Raw genomic sequence first — 13,138 nt, forward strand, 5'->3', positions numbered from 1 at the left:
ATAGTTATGAAAAAAAAATTATAGTTATGTGTTGATTGCTGAACACACATGCACACATGAAAGTTAAAGTTTTTATTTGACAAAACATACAGTGTTTTCACAGCTTGTTTTGTATACACTGCTGAGCCAAGAGAGGAGAGCTGACCCAGAGGCCGGCCTGCTCCTTTACCTCAAGACTGGCAACATGTACCCTGTGCCTGCCAACCATCTTGATAAAAGAGGTAGAGTTGTTCTTTCTCAATTTACTTCCCTGGGTTTTATTTGTTTGGTTTTTCCTTTAACCTTTAGTAACCTTTAAGCTTTAGTAATCAGGTATATATACCTGAAAATCATTCACTGTATTTGCTAGGCCTAAAATATAATGTGTGGTTGTGGTTTTATTTATTTGCTTATTTGCTTATTTATGTATTTTTAGTTGTATTTATTATTTTTTTATTTTCTTAAAATATTTTATTTATTTATTCATGAGAGACACACAGAGAGAGGCAGAGACACAGGCAGAGGGAGAAGGCTCCATGCAGGTAGCCTGACTTGGGACTCGATCCTGGGTCTCCAGGATCACGCCCTGGGCTGAAGGTGGCGCTAAACCTCTGAGCCACCCTGGCTGCCCTAGTTGTATTTTTTTTTCTATTTTTCTATTTTTTATTTTTTTAATAATAAATTTATTTTTTATTGGCGTTCAATTTACCAACATTCAGAATAACACCCAGTGCTCATCCCGTCAAGTGCCCCCCTCAGTGCCCGTCACCCATTCACCCCCACCCTCTGCCCTCCTCCCCTTCCACCACCCCTAGTTCGTTTCTCAGAGTTAGGAGTCTTTATGTTCTGTCTCCCTTTCTGATATTTCCCACACATTTCTTCTCCCTTCCCTTCTATTCCCTTTCACTATTATGTATATTCCCCAAATGAATGAGAACATACACTGTTTGTCCTTCTCCGATTGACTTACTTTACTCAGCATAATACCTTCCAGTTCCATCCACGTTGAAGCAAATGGTGGGTATTTGTCGTTTCTAATGGCTGAGTAATATTCCATTGTATACATAAACCACATCTTTATCCATTCATCTTTCGATGGACACCGAGGCTCCTTCCACAGTTTGACTATTGTGGACATTGCTGCTATAAACATTGGGGTGCAGGTGTCCCGGCGTTTCATTGCATCTGTATCTTTGGGGTAAATCCCCAACAGTGCAATTGCTGGGTTGTAGGGCAGGTCTATTTTTAACTCTTTGAGGAACCTCCACACAGTTTTCCAGAGTGGCTGCACCAGTTCACATTCCCACCAACAGTGTAAGAGGGTTCCCTTTTCTCTGCATCCTCTCCAACATTTGTGGTTTCCTGTCTTGTTAATTTTCCCCATTCTCACTGGTGTGAGGTGGTATCTCATTGTGGTTTTGATTTGTATTTCCCTGATGGCAAGTGATGCAGAGCATTTTCTCATGTGCATGTTGGCCATGTCTATGTCTTCCTGTGTGAGATTTCTGTTCATGTCTTTTGCCCATTTCATGATTGGATTGTTTGCTTCTTTGGTGTTGAGTTTAGTAAGTTCTTTATAGATCTTGGAAACTAGCCCTTTATCTGATATGTCATTTGCAAATATCTTCTCCCATTCTCTAGGTTGTCTTTTAGTTTTGTTGACTGTATCCTTTGCTGTGCAAAAGCTTCTTATCTTGATGAAGTCCCAATAGTTCATTTTTGCTTTTGTTTCTTTTGCCCTCGTGGATGTATCTTGCAAGAAGTTACTGTGGCTGAGTTCAAAAAGGGTGTTACCTGTGTTCTCCTCTAGGATTTTGATGGAATCTTGTCTCACATTTAGATCTTTCATCCATTTTGAGTTTATCTTTGTGTATGGTGAAAGAGAGTGGTCTAGTTTCATTCTTCTGCATGTGGATGTCCAATTTTCCCAGCACCATTTATTGAAGAGACTGTCTTTCTTCCAATGGATAGTCTTTCCTCCCTTATCGAATATTAGTTGACCATAAAGTTCAGGGTCCGCTTCTGGGTTCTCTGTTCTGTTCCATTGATCTATGTGTCTGTTTTTGTGCAAGTACCACACTGTCTTGATGACCACAGCTTTGTAGTACAACCTGAAATCTGGCATTGTGATGCCCCCAGCTATGGTTTTTTTTTTTTTTTTTTTTTAAATTCCCCTGGCTATTCGGGGTCTTTTCTGATTCCACACAAATCTTAAAATAATTTGTTCTCTCTGAAGAAAGTCCATGGTATTTTGATAGGGATTGCATTAAACGTGTAAATTGCCCTGGGTAACATTGACATTTTCACAATATTAATTCTGCCAATCCATGCGCATGGAATATTTTTCTATCTCTTTGTGTCTTCCTCAATTTCTTTCAGAAGTTCTATAGTTTTTAGGGTATAGATCCTTTACGTCTTTGGTTAGGTTTATTCCTAGGTATCTTATGCTTTTGGGTGCAATTGTAAATGGGATTGACTCCTTAATTTCTCTTTCTTCAGTCTCATTGTTAGTGTATAGAAATGCCACTGATTTCTGGGCATTGATTTTGTATCCTGCCACGCTACCAAATTGCTGTATGAGTTCTAGCAATCTTGGGGTGGAGGCTTTTGGGTTTTCTATGTAGAGTATCATGTCATTGGCAAAGAGGGAGAATTTGACTTCTTCTTTGCCAATTTGAATGCCTTTAATGTCTTTTTGTTGTCTGATTGCTGAGGCTAGGACTTCCAGTACTATGTTGAATAGCAGTGGTGAGAGTGGACATCCCTGTCTTGTTCCTGATCTTAGGGGAAAGGCTCCCAGTGCTTCCCCATTGAGAATGATATTTGCTGTGGGCTTTTCGTAGATGGCTTTTAAGATGTTGAGGAATGTTCCCTCTATCCCTACACTTTGAAGAGTTTTTTTTTTTTTTTTTTTTTTTTCACTTTGAAGAGTTTTGATCAGGAATGGATGCTGTATTTTGTCAAATGCTTTCTCTGCATCTAATGAGAGGATCATATGGTTCTTGGTTTTTCTCTTGCTGATATGATGAATCACATTGATTGTTTTACGAGTGTTGAATCAGCCTTGTGTCCCGGGGATAAATCCTACTTGGTCATGGTGAAAATTTTCTTTATGTGTTGTTGGATCCTATTGGCTAGTATCTTGTTGAGAATTTTTGCATCCATGTTCATCAGGGATATTGGTCTGTAATTCTCCTTTTTGGTGGGGTCTTTGTCTGGTTTTGGGATTAAGGTGATGCTGGCCTCATAGAACGAATTTGGAAGTACTCCATCTCTTTCTATCTTTCCAAACAGCTTTAGTAGAATAAGTATGGTTTCTTCTTTAAACGTTTGATAGAATTCCCCTGGGAAGCCATCTGGCCCTGGACTTTTGTGTCTTGGGAGGTTTTTGATGACTGCTTCAATTTCCTCCCTGGTTTTTGGCCTGTTCAGGTTTTCTATTTCTTCCTGTTCCAGTTTTGGTAGTTTGTGGCTTTCCAGGAATGCGTCCATTTCTTCTAGATTGCCTAATTTATTGGTGTATAGCTGTTCTTTTTAAGAAGAATTTTAACAATATACTGTATAATTGAAAACATCTTTAGCCTTTTAAAATTTTATTATATAAAAATTTATTTTAAACTTGTCTTGTGGGCAGCCCCAGTGGCGCAGCAGTTTAGCGCCACCTGCAGCCTGGGGTGTGATCCTGGAGACCCGGGATCGAGTCCCGCCCGCGTCGGGCTCCCTGCATGGAGCCTGCTTCTCTCTCTGCCTGTGTCTCTGCCTCTCTTTCGCTCTCTCTGAATAAATAAATAAATAAGTCTTAAAAAAATATAAAAAAAAAAAACTTGTCTTGTATTTAGATACTCTAGATAGCTGTATTTATCCTTAGCATTTAGCTAAAAATACCAGCTTCACAATATTTATCAGTTATGAGATATATGGTTGTTTAAAAGAACTTACCAAGTAAACAAAAATTTAAGGAAATATACACCGAAATGTTCATAGTATCTAGTGTAATGGGAAATACAAATGTTCATTTTATGTTTTTAAATCTTTAAGTTTTACATGAGAAAGATATATAATAAACTTCACTTAATTCTTAAACACCTCCTTCCCTTTTTTTCCCACAGAATTATTAAGGCTAAGAAACCAGATGGCATTCTCTTTGTTTCACCGTATTAGTAAATCTGCTATTGAAAAGGAAAAGACAAAGCTTGCTTCTTTGCCACAAATAATTGAAGACCAGCAATCTTGTAAATATTGTTCACAAATTGGCAACTGTGCTCTTTATAGCAGGTAAAAACATTGTCTTTCAAAAGTATTAATTCCAATTCAGTGTTAACTCAATAATAGAATGCCTTTTAAACTTTTTCCAAAAGTGGTTATTTTAATCTTGCTACAAATAGTTTCTGGGGAACTGAAATAATTTTAGGACTTAATCGAATCTGGGTAAGAAAGATGTAGTACAGGGGCACCTAGCTGGCTCATTTGGTGGAGCATGTGACTTGATTTTGGGTTTTAAGTTTGAAAAAATATAGGGTGTAGAGATAGCTGAAAAATAAAATCTTTTTTTTTTTTTTTTAAGATTTTATTTATTCATGAGAGACACAGAGAGAGAGAGAGACAGACACAGAGACAGAGGCAGAGGGAGAAGCAGGCTCCATGCAGGGAGCCTGATGTGGGATTCGATCCCAGGTCTCCAGGACCAGGCCCCGAGTTGAAGGCAGGCACTAAACGGTTGAGCCACCTGGGCTGCCCTGAAAAATAAAATCTTAAAAAAGGAAGTATAGGAATTTTAAATGTTATATAGCTTTTCTTAAATGAGACTTTAAGAATTCTTCTTCTTTTTTTTTTTTTAAGATTTTATTTATTTATTCATGAGAGACATAGACAGAGGGAGAAGCAGGCTCCTCACAGGGAGCTCTGTATGGGACTTGATCCCCAGACCCAGGATCACGCCCTGAGCCGAATGTAGTCGCTCAACCACTGAGCCACCCAGGTACCCTGAATTCTTCTATTTCTTAATTGCTTTGTGTAGTTAAAAACAAGAAAATTGGGGTAGCCCGGGTGTTTCAGCGGTTTAGCGCCGCCTTCAGTCCAGGGTCTGATCCTGGAGACCTAGGATTGAGTCCCACATTGGGCTCCCAGCATGGAGCCTGCTTCTCCCTCTGCCTGTATCTCTGCCCCCCACCCCCCCACTATGTCTCTCATGAATAAATAAATAAAATTAAAAAAAAAAACACGGGGAAATTGGTTCTTTCAGACATATAACTTGATATAATTCAACAGACTTGTCTTCCTGTTTATATATGCCTATTTTTCTTTTTTTAGGATTTAAAAAAAAAATTTACTTATTTATTCATGAGAGACATAGAGAGAGAGAGAGAGGCAGAGACACAGGCAGAGAGAGAAGCAGGTTCCATGCAGGGAGCCCGATGTGGGACTAGATCCTGGAACCCCAGGATCTCGCCCTGAGCCAAAGGCAGGTACCTAACTGCTGAGCCACCCAGGCATCCATTTTTAAGATTTTTTAAGTGATCTCTACACCCAGCATAGGGCTCTAATTTACAATCCTGAGATCAAGAGTTTCATGTTCCACCTACTAAGCCAGTCAGGCACCTATGTATCTATTTTTCTACATAGGGAAAGTTTTTCAGGTGTCATAAAAAGTGGTTTGTATTTATACCTTCATAGGTCAGTGAGTGTTTTTAAGGACACAAAAAATAGTTAGATGTATATATAGAGTAGGAAACAAGATCAAATCAAGACCAAAGTTCCAGTTCAGCCTAAGAATTCCCACAAAGGGGGATGCCTTGGTGGCTCAATGATTGAGCGTCTGCCTTCGGCTTAGGGTGTGATCCCAGGATCTGTGCTTGAGTCCTGCATCGGGCTCCCTGTGGGGAACCTGCTTCTCCCTCTGCCTATGTCTCTGCCTTTCTCTCTCTGTGTCTCTCATGAATGAATAATAAATCTTTAGGGGAAAAAAAAGGGGATGGCTGGGTGGCTCAGCGGTTTAGTGCCTGCCTTTGGCCCAGGGCGTGATACTGGAGTCCTGGGATCCAGTCCCACATTGGGCTCCCTGCATGGAGCCTGCTTCTCCCTCTGTCTGTGTCTCTGCCTCTCTCTCTCTCTCTCTCTCTGTCTCTCATGAATAAATAAATAAAATCTTTAAAAAAAAAATTCCCATAAAGGACTTTTCAAAGTATATCATACAAAAGCTCTTTTAATGCAAAGGAGCATGAACTCTGGGACGTTTGGGCCTATAGGAGAAGCATATTTTTTTGAAATATTGTTTTATTCTCTATGTTTTGTATGCTGTCCTATAACACTTGTTTCTGTTTAAAAATCGAAAAATTAGTGCTCACTTCAGCTGCACATATACTAAAAATTGAAAAATTAGTATTAAGCATAATTGATACTCTATGTAATTAACCGTGTTTTTATGTTGACTTTACTGGCACAGAGCTGGATGTACAAATTGTGACTTTGAGAGATGCAGGTGTACACAATGTGTAAAATTGCTATAATTATAGGAATGAAAACTAGAGCATACCAAACTGAAGTAGCTATTAGGGTGATAGTCCTTAAAAGCAAAATAATGTTATACTGGGTTTTGTAAGCATTTTGTTTTGTAAAAGGCTATTTGGCTTATAAAATGTTGAAATGACTTTTTTTTTTAAAGATTTTATTTATTCATAAAGAGAGAGAGAGAGGATATAAAAATTAAAAATATTTTATTTATTTATTCAAGAGAGACACAGAAAGAGAGGCAGAGAAGGCAGAGGGAGAAGCAGGTTTCATGCAGGGAGCCTGATGTGGGACTCGATCCCGGGACTTGATCCCGGGACTCCAGGATCACGCCCTGGGCTGAAGGCAGGCGCTAAACTGCTGAGCCACCCAGGGATCCCCTGAAATGACTTTTAAAGAAAATTAGGACCTGTGGTTAAAAGTTACAGTGATCATCCCTCTGGGCCCAGTGGTTTATATGATGACCATTGCTCCGTTTACAGCAGGGTTTGAAGCAGAGCTCTTTGTCAGGAACCCTGCCCAAGGCCCTCTGTTCACACATTCCTGTGCTGAATAAAGTGTGTTTGACTCTAAAAAAAAAAAGTTACAGTGATCATCATGTATGTATGCTTATTTCAGAAATAACCTCATTTTTATAGCTAGCCAGTGAAATGTTTTATATACATCTTTCTTTAGAGCAGTTGAACAACGGACGGATGACAGTTCAGTCCCGATTAGCATGCTGCCCAAAATAAAAGAAGAAACCCAACATCTAAAGCTTACACACTTGGAGTATTTTAGCCTTTGGTGTCTAATGTTAACCCTGGAGTCACAATCAAAGGATAATAAAAAGAATCACCAACATATATGGTTAATGCCTGCTTCAGAAATGTAAGTGGTTCATCTAATACAGTAAAACTTCAGTAATTTAGATTAGCTAATGGGATGGTATTTAGAATCAGGAAAAATACGGGATACATGATATCATGGCAGAGATGTGCAATTTTGTATATTCATGCCAACTCTACATGGCTGTCAACGAATTGTCTCTAAGTAGGAGCACTGTTATTTTCATTATAAATATATCTTGAGTAATCTTATTTTAAAAATTATTAGTCCTTTTTCATCAGTGAAAAGAGGATAAAGTTTAATATGAGGTGAATTTTAGCATCCTAGTACAAATTAATGACGTTTTACTTAATACTTTAAATACTAGTCTTTAAGACGTTCATATTTTCAGATTCAAATTTTCTAAAATTGGTTCATCTTTTATTTTGTGAGACATATTTTTAATTTTTTTAAATTAAAAAGAACTTTTTTAGTTTCAGAGGTAGAGTTTAGTGATTTATCAGTTGCATACAGAACCCAGTGCTCATTACATCACATGCCCTTCTTAATGTCCATCACCTAGTTGCCCCATTTCCTTACCCACTTCCCTTCCAGCAAGGAAGTTTGTTTCCTATAGAGATCTATTTTTTACAAGGTTTTTTTTTTTTTTTTTTAAGATTTATTTATTTATTCATGAGAGACACAGAGAGAGGCAGAGACATAGGCAGAGGGAGAAGCAGGCTCCTCGCAGGGAGCTTGATGTGGGACTTGATCTTGCATCCTGGGATTATGACCTGAGCCAAAGGCAGAAACTCAATTGCTGAGCCATCCAGGTGTCCCTATTTTTTTACAAGTTGCTTATAAAGTAATTTTGTATGTCTTTGCTTAGTATTTTTCTTTATGTAATATTTCATTCCATTTGATCCACTTATTTATAACTTTCCAGTATGAATGTTGATTTTAATGTAACTTTAGAAATAATTGGATTGGGATCCCTGGGTGGCACAGCGGTTTGGCGCCTGCCTTTGGCCCAGGGCGTGATCCTGGAGACCCGGGATCGAATCCCATGTCGGGCTCCCAGTGCATGGAGCATGCTTCTCCCTCTGCCTGTGTCTCTGCTTCTCTCTCTCTCTCTGTGTGACTATCATAAATAAAATAAAAAAAATTAAAAAAAAAAGAAATAATTGGACTGTTATTTCCTTCATAGTAAATTTTTTATTTTTATTTATTTATTTATTTATTTATTTATTTTTCCTTCATAGTAAATTTTAACACAAGGAATCATTACAGTGGATAAAATTTAAGTTGTTTTTGATAGACTGCGTAAGTATAGTGACTGTCAAGTGTACATGCCAACAAGCTTCTGAAGTTGTACTTAATAGTAGTGTCTAAAGGTTGTAAATACTTAATACTTATTTCTTAGAAGCAATGGAATTATCAACTTGCTTGCCATTATTTTAGTAACAATAATTATAAATCTTCTTGTAAATGCTAAAGAAATAGGTACTTATTTTCTTCACATCAACTTCAGGAAAAACATTACCATTTTGTCTTGTAATGTTACGTGTATCAGCATAGGAAGTGGGGATGTTGTTCAAGCTTCAAAGTGCTGATGCACATGTTGTTCAGAGTTCCCAGCCTGTGAATGAAATAAGGTATGTACTCCTTAGCACTTGTCCAGATGTCTTTTGATGAGGGATTATTTCAAAACTCAGAATGTTTCTTAGCATTTCTGACACTTTAATGTAGATTGTGGAAAGTGTAAAACTGATTGAGTAGGTATTAACATTATAGCTTCCAGGGGCCAGATGAACAAGTAAATTGTGGGAAAATGCAAATTCAGTATTTTTATATATGATGTAAATGGAAGCTTTCTCTCACTGTCTTTCTTTCTGTTTCTTAGGGAAGAGAATGGCAGCTGCATTGGAAACCTGATTAGAACAGAATGTGTAAAGACAATTTGTGATGGACAATATTTACATAATTTTCAACGTAAAAATGGTGACATTCCTGTCACAAATCTAATGGCAGGTGATAGGATTATTTTAAGTGGAGAAGAGAGAACACTATTTGCTTTGTCTAGGGGATATGTGAAGGAGATTAACGTGACATCAGTAACCTGTTTATTGGACAGGTAATGAAATGTCCCTCTGGTGGGATAACAGCTTTATTGATACATAAGTTGCACACTATACACAGTTTATTCATTTAAACCATTATTCATGGTTTTTAGTATATGCTTAGAGTTGTGTAGCCATCACCAAAATCATATTTTGAAAAGAATATTTTCATCACCCCAAAAGAACCCTTGTGTCCTTTGGTATTCATTCCTCCTACGCCAGGCAGTCATGTTTCCTTTTTGATCCTATAGATGTCCCTGTTCTGAACATTTCATAGAAATGGGATCTTATACTATGTGGCCTTTTGTGACTGACTTTTTTTCCCTTAGCACAATGTTCTTGAGATTCATCTTTATGTAGTAGGATGTATCAGTGCTTCATTACACCCCCTCCTTTTTTAAGTAATCTCTATGCCCAATGTAGGACTTGAACTCACAACCCCGAAATCAAGAGTCCCACACTCCACCAGCTGAGCCATCCAGGTGCTCCACTTCATTCGCTTTTTTATTTATTTTTTATTTTTTAAGTTTTATTTATTTATTCATGAGAGACACAGAGAGAGGCAGAGACACAGGCAGAGGGAGAAGAAGCAGGCTCCATGTGGGGAGCCCGATGTGGGACTCGATCCTGGGACTCCAGGATTATGTCCTGGGCCGAAGGCAGGCGCCAAACCACTGAGCCACCCAGGCATCCCCTTCATTTGCTTTTTAAAAAAAATTTGAGGTAGGGTGCCTGGGTGATTCAGTGGTTGAGCATCTGCCTTTGGCTTGGGTTATGATCCCAGGGTCCTGGGGTCTTGGGGTCCTGGGATTGAGTTCCACATTGGTCTCCCTATGGGGAGCCTGCTTCTCCCTCTGCCTGTGTCTTTGCTTCTCTCTGTGTCTCTCATGAATAAATAAATGAAATCTTAAAAAAAAAATTGAGGTAATGACACATAATCTAAAATTGACCACTAACCATTTAAAAATGTACAGTTCAGTGACATTTAATACATTCATAGCATATCATGTAAATGTCACTTCTATCTAGTATCATTGTCCTGAAAGAAAATGTACCCATTAAGTAGTCACTACCCCTCTCCCCAGCCCCTGGCAATAACCAGTCTGTTTTCTGTCTGTTGGGTTTATCTCTTCTGGATATTTCTTTCTTTCTTTCTTTTTTTTTTAAAGACTTTATTTACTTATTTGAGAGAGAGAGAGAGAGAGAGAGATAAGCAGACTCCCCACTGAGCGGGGAGCCCAACTCTGGGGCTCAATCCCAGGACCCTAAGATCACGACCTAAGCCGAAGTCAGACACTTAACCCACTGGGTCACCCTGTACAACATATTATTTGTTTTGTTTTATTTTGTTTGCCTAGCTTCTTTTACTCAGTATAATGTTTCTGAGGTTCATCTATGTTTTGGCATTTATCAATATCTTATTTCTTTATGGCTGAATAATATTCGGTTATGTAGATAGGCCACATTTTGCTCATCTGTTCACCAGCTGATGGACATTTGTGTTGTTTCCACTTTTTGGGTGTTATGGTAATGTTGCTATAAATATTCACATACAGATTTTTAAAAAACAATTTATTTATTCATGAGAGAGAGAGGTAGAGACATAGGCAGACAGAGGAGAAGCAGGCTCCATGCAAGGAACCTGATGCGGGACTTGATCCTGGAACTCAAGGATCACGCCCCAAGCCGAAGGCAGACACTCAATCACTGAGCCACTTAGGCATCCTTCACATACAAATATTTACGTGAATTTATATATATATATATTTATATTTTTAAGACTTTATTTACTTATTTAAAGATTTATTTATTTTAGGGAGAGAGAAGCAGATTCCCCTCTGAGCATGGAACCTGACGTGGGGTTCGATCTCAGAACCTTGAGATCATGGCTTGAGCCGAAGTCAAGAGTCGGGGGCTTAACCAGCTGAGCTACATAAGCGCCCCTATGTGAATATATTTTTATTTTCCTTTGTAGAGACCTATTAATGGAATTCTTGGGCTGTGTACTAATTTTGAGTTTAACATTTTGAGAAACTACCAAACTGCTAAACTTTTGCTTAGTATATTCTGTTTCATAATACTAATTGTAGACCTGATTTTATCTAGTTCTTAGGACACATGAATGGCAGGCAGGCTAGATTCCCTATTAACTGTGAATCTTATTTGTAGCAGTGTGGGCACTCACCGTTTCATTTTATCCTTCTAAAAAGAACTGTTTTGGGGACCTGGCTGGCTTAGTCAAGCATGTAACTCTTGATCTCAGAGTTGTAGGTTTCGAGCCCCATGTTGGGTGTAGAGATTACTTAAAAATAAAGTCTTTTTAAAAAGAGACTTTTTTTTCCCAATTTGTGGTTGTGACAAAGTATATTTATCTCTGTTAAAACAAAGTGAGTTCATTTAAAGAAAAATATTAAGAAAATAGAGTAGTTGATATGAAAGTTTGTGGTTGAGACCACTATCCATGTTCACCAATATCTACATTCCCCTCTTCCTGTACTTCCAGCCTTTGTTGCATTCAAGTGCAGGCTATGCATTGCCATATTTTAATGGATGGAGATCAGCAATTGGAATGCAGTGACTTCTGGGTAACTGCCCTGGACTTGTCCAGGGTTGTTCTCTACCAGTCAGTATTTTTAGTTTAACCATAACCAGCCCTAGTCTGGGTTTCATGACATTGGAGTATAAGTCACCTTGTTTCTTTTGTCTGTTAGAGTATCCTGTAGTCCCTTGCAGTTATTTATTTATTTAGTGCCTATCCTGCTTTGCAAAACCTTGAGAAGTTTATAATCTTATGGGTAGACAAACATATTTTTGGTCTAATATGACAAGTGTTTGAATTGAAGAGAACATGGGTGAGAGGCATTTAACCCAGTTTTAGGAAACTCAGAGAAAGCTTTTTTTTTTTTTTTTTAATCTTTATTTTTTTTTTTAATTTTTTTTTTTTTAATTTATTTATGATAGGAACACAGTGAGAGAGAGAGGCAGAGACACAGGCAGAGGGAGAAGCAGGCTCCATGCACCGGGAGCCTGACGTGGGATTCGATCCCGGATCTCCAGGATCGCGCCCTGGGCCAAAGGCAGGCGCCAAACCGCTGCGCCACCCAGGGATCCCAGAGAAAGCTTTTTGAAAGAAGTCATTCTGGATCTTCATTTGGTGGATTAATTAGCCTGATGGAGCAATGTGAGAAGAGTATGCCAGGCAGAGGAACATGACACATAAAGACATGATGGTGTGATATGCTGTGAAATGGAGTATTCAGGAAACTGCAGGAATGTGAAAGATGGAGAGTGTAGGGGCTCCGAGGTGGCTCAGTCAGTTAAGTGTCTGCCTTTGGCTCAGGTCATGATCTCAGAGCCCTGGGATGGAGTCCCAGTCAGGCTCCCTGCTCAGCAGGAAGTCTCCTCCATTTCCCTATGCCCTTCCCCCGCTCTGCTCCTCTGGGCAAGGGCTCTCTCTCAAATAAATAAATAAAATCTTAAGAGAAGAGTGTGTGATGAGGGAGGTCAGTTCATAGAAGGTCTCATATACCATGTTATGTTGTGACTTTATTCAGATGTATTGAAGAGTTTTAAACAGAAGAGTAAATCAGATTTGCATTTTTCTGTGGATGCATTGTGAGAAGTCATTAATTAATAGAGATGAAAGTGAAAGCATAGACCCCAGGAAACTTACAGGGTCCAGGCTAGCAGTAATTTCTTTGGCAGTAAAGATGGAGTGACTTCTA

General features: G+C 38.6%; 1 protein-coding gene across 1 annotated transcript in view; it reads left to right on the top strand.

The window, feature by feature from the left end:
- The window catches only part of DNA2 (DNA replication helicase/nuclease 2), a 55,727-nt gene that overhangs the window by 24,825 nt on the left and 17,764 nt on the right, over positions 1–13,138 (top strand). The window contains exons 7-10 of the mRNA XM_041749714.1: positions 104–221; positions 4,089–4,254; positions 7,162–7,356; positions 9,197–9,427. Coding sequence (XP_041605648.1) covers positions 104–221; positions 4,089–4,254; positions 7,162–7,356; positions 9,197–9,427 — 710 coding nt within the window. The remainder of the gene's footprint in view (positions 1–103; positions 222–4,088; positions 4,255–7,161; positions 7,357–9,196; positions 9,428–13,138) is intronic.

This window comes from Vulpes lagopus, chromosome 3 (assembly GCF_018345385.1).
Source record: "Vulpes lagopus strain Blue_001 chromosome 3, ASM1834538v1, whole genome shotgun sequence".
In the NCBI taxonomy this organism is placed as follows: Eukaryota; Metazoa; Chordata; class Mammalia; order Carnivora; family Canidae; genus Vulpes; species Vulpes lagopus.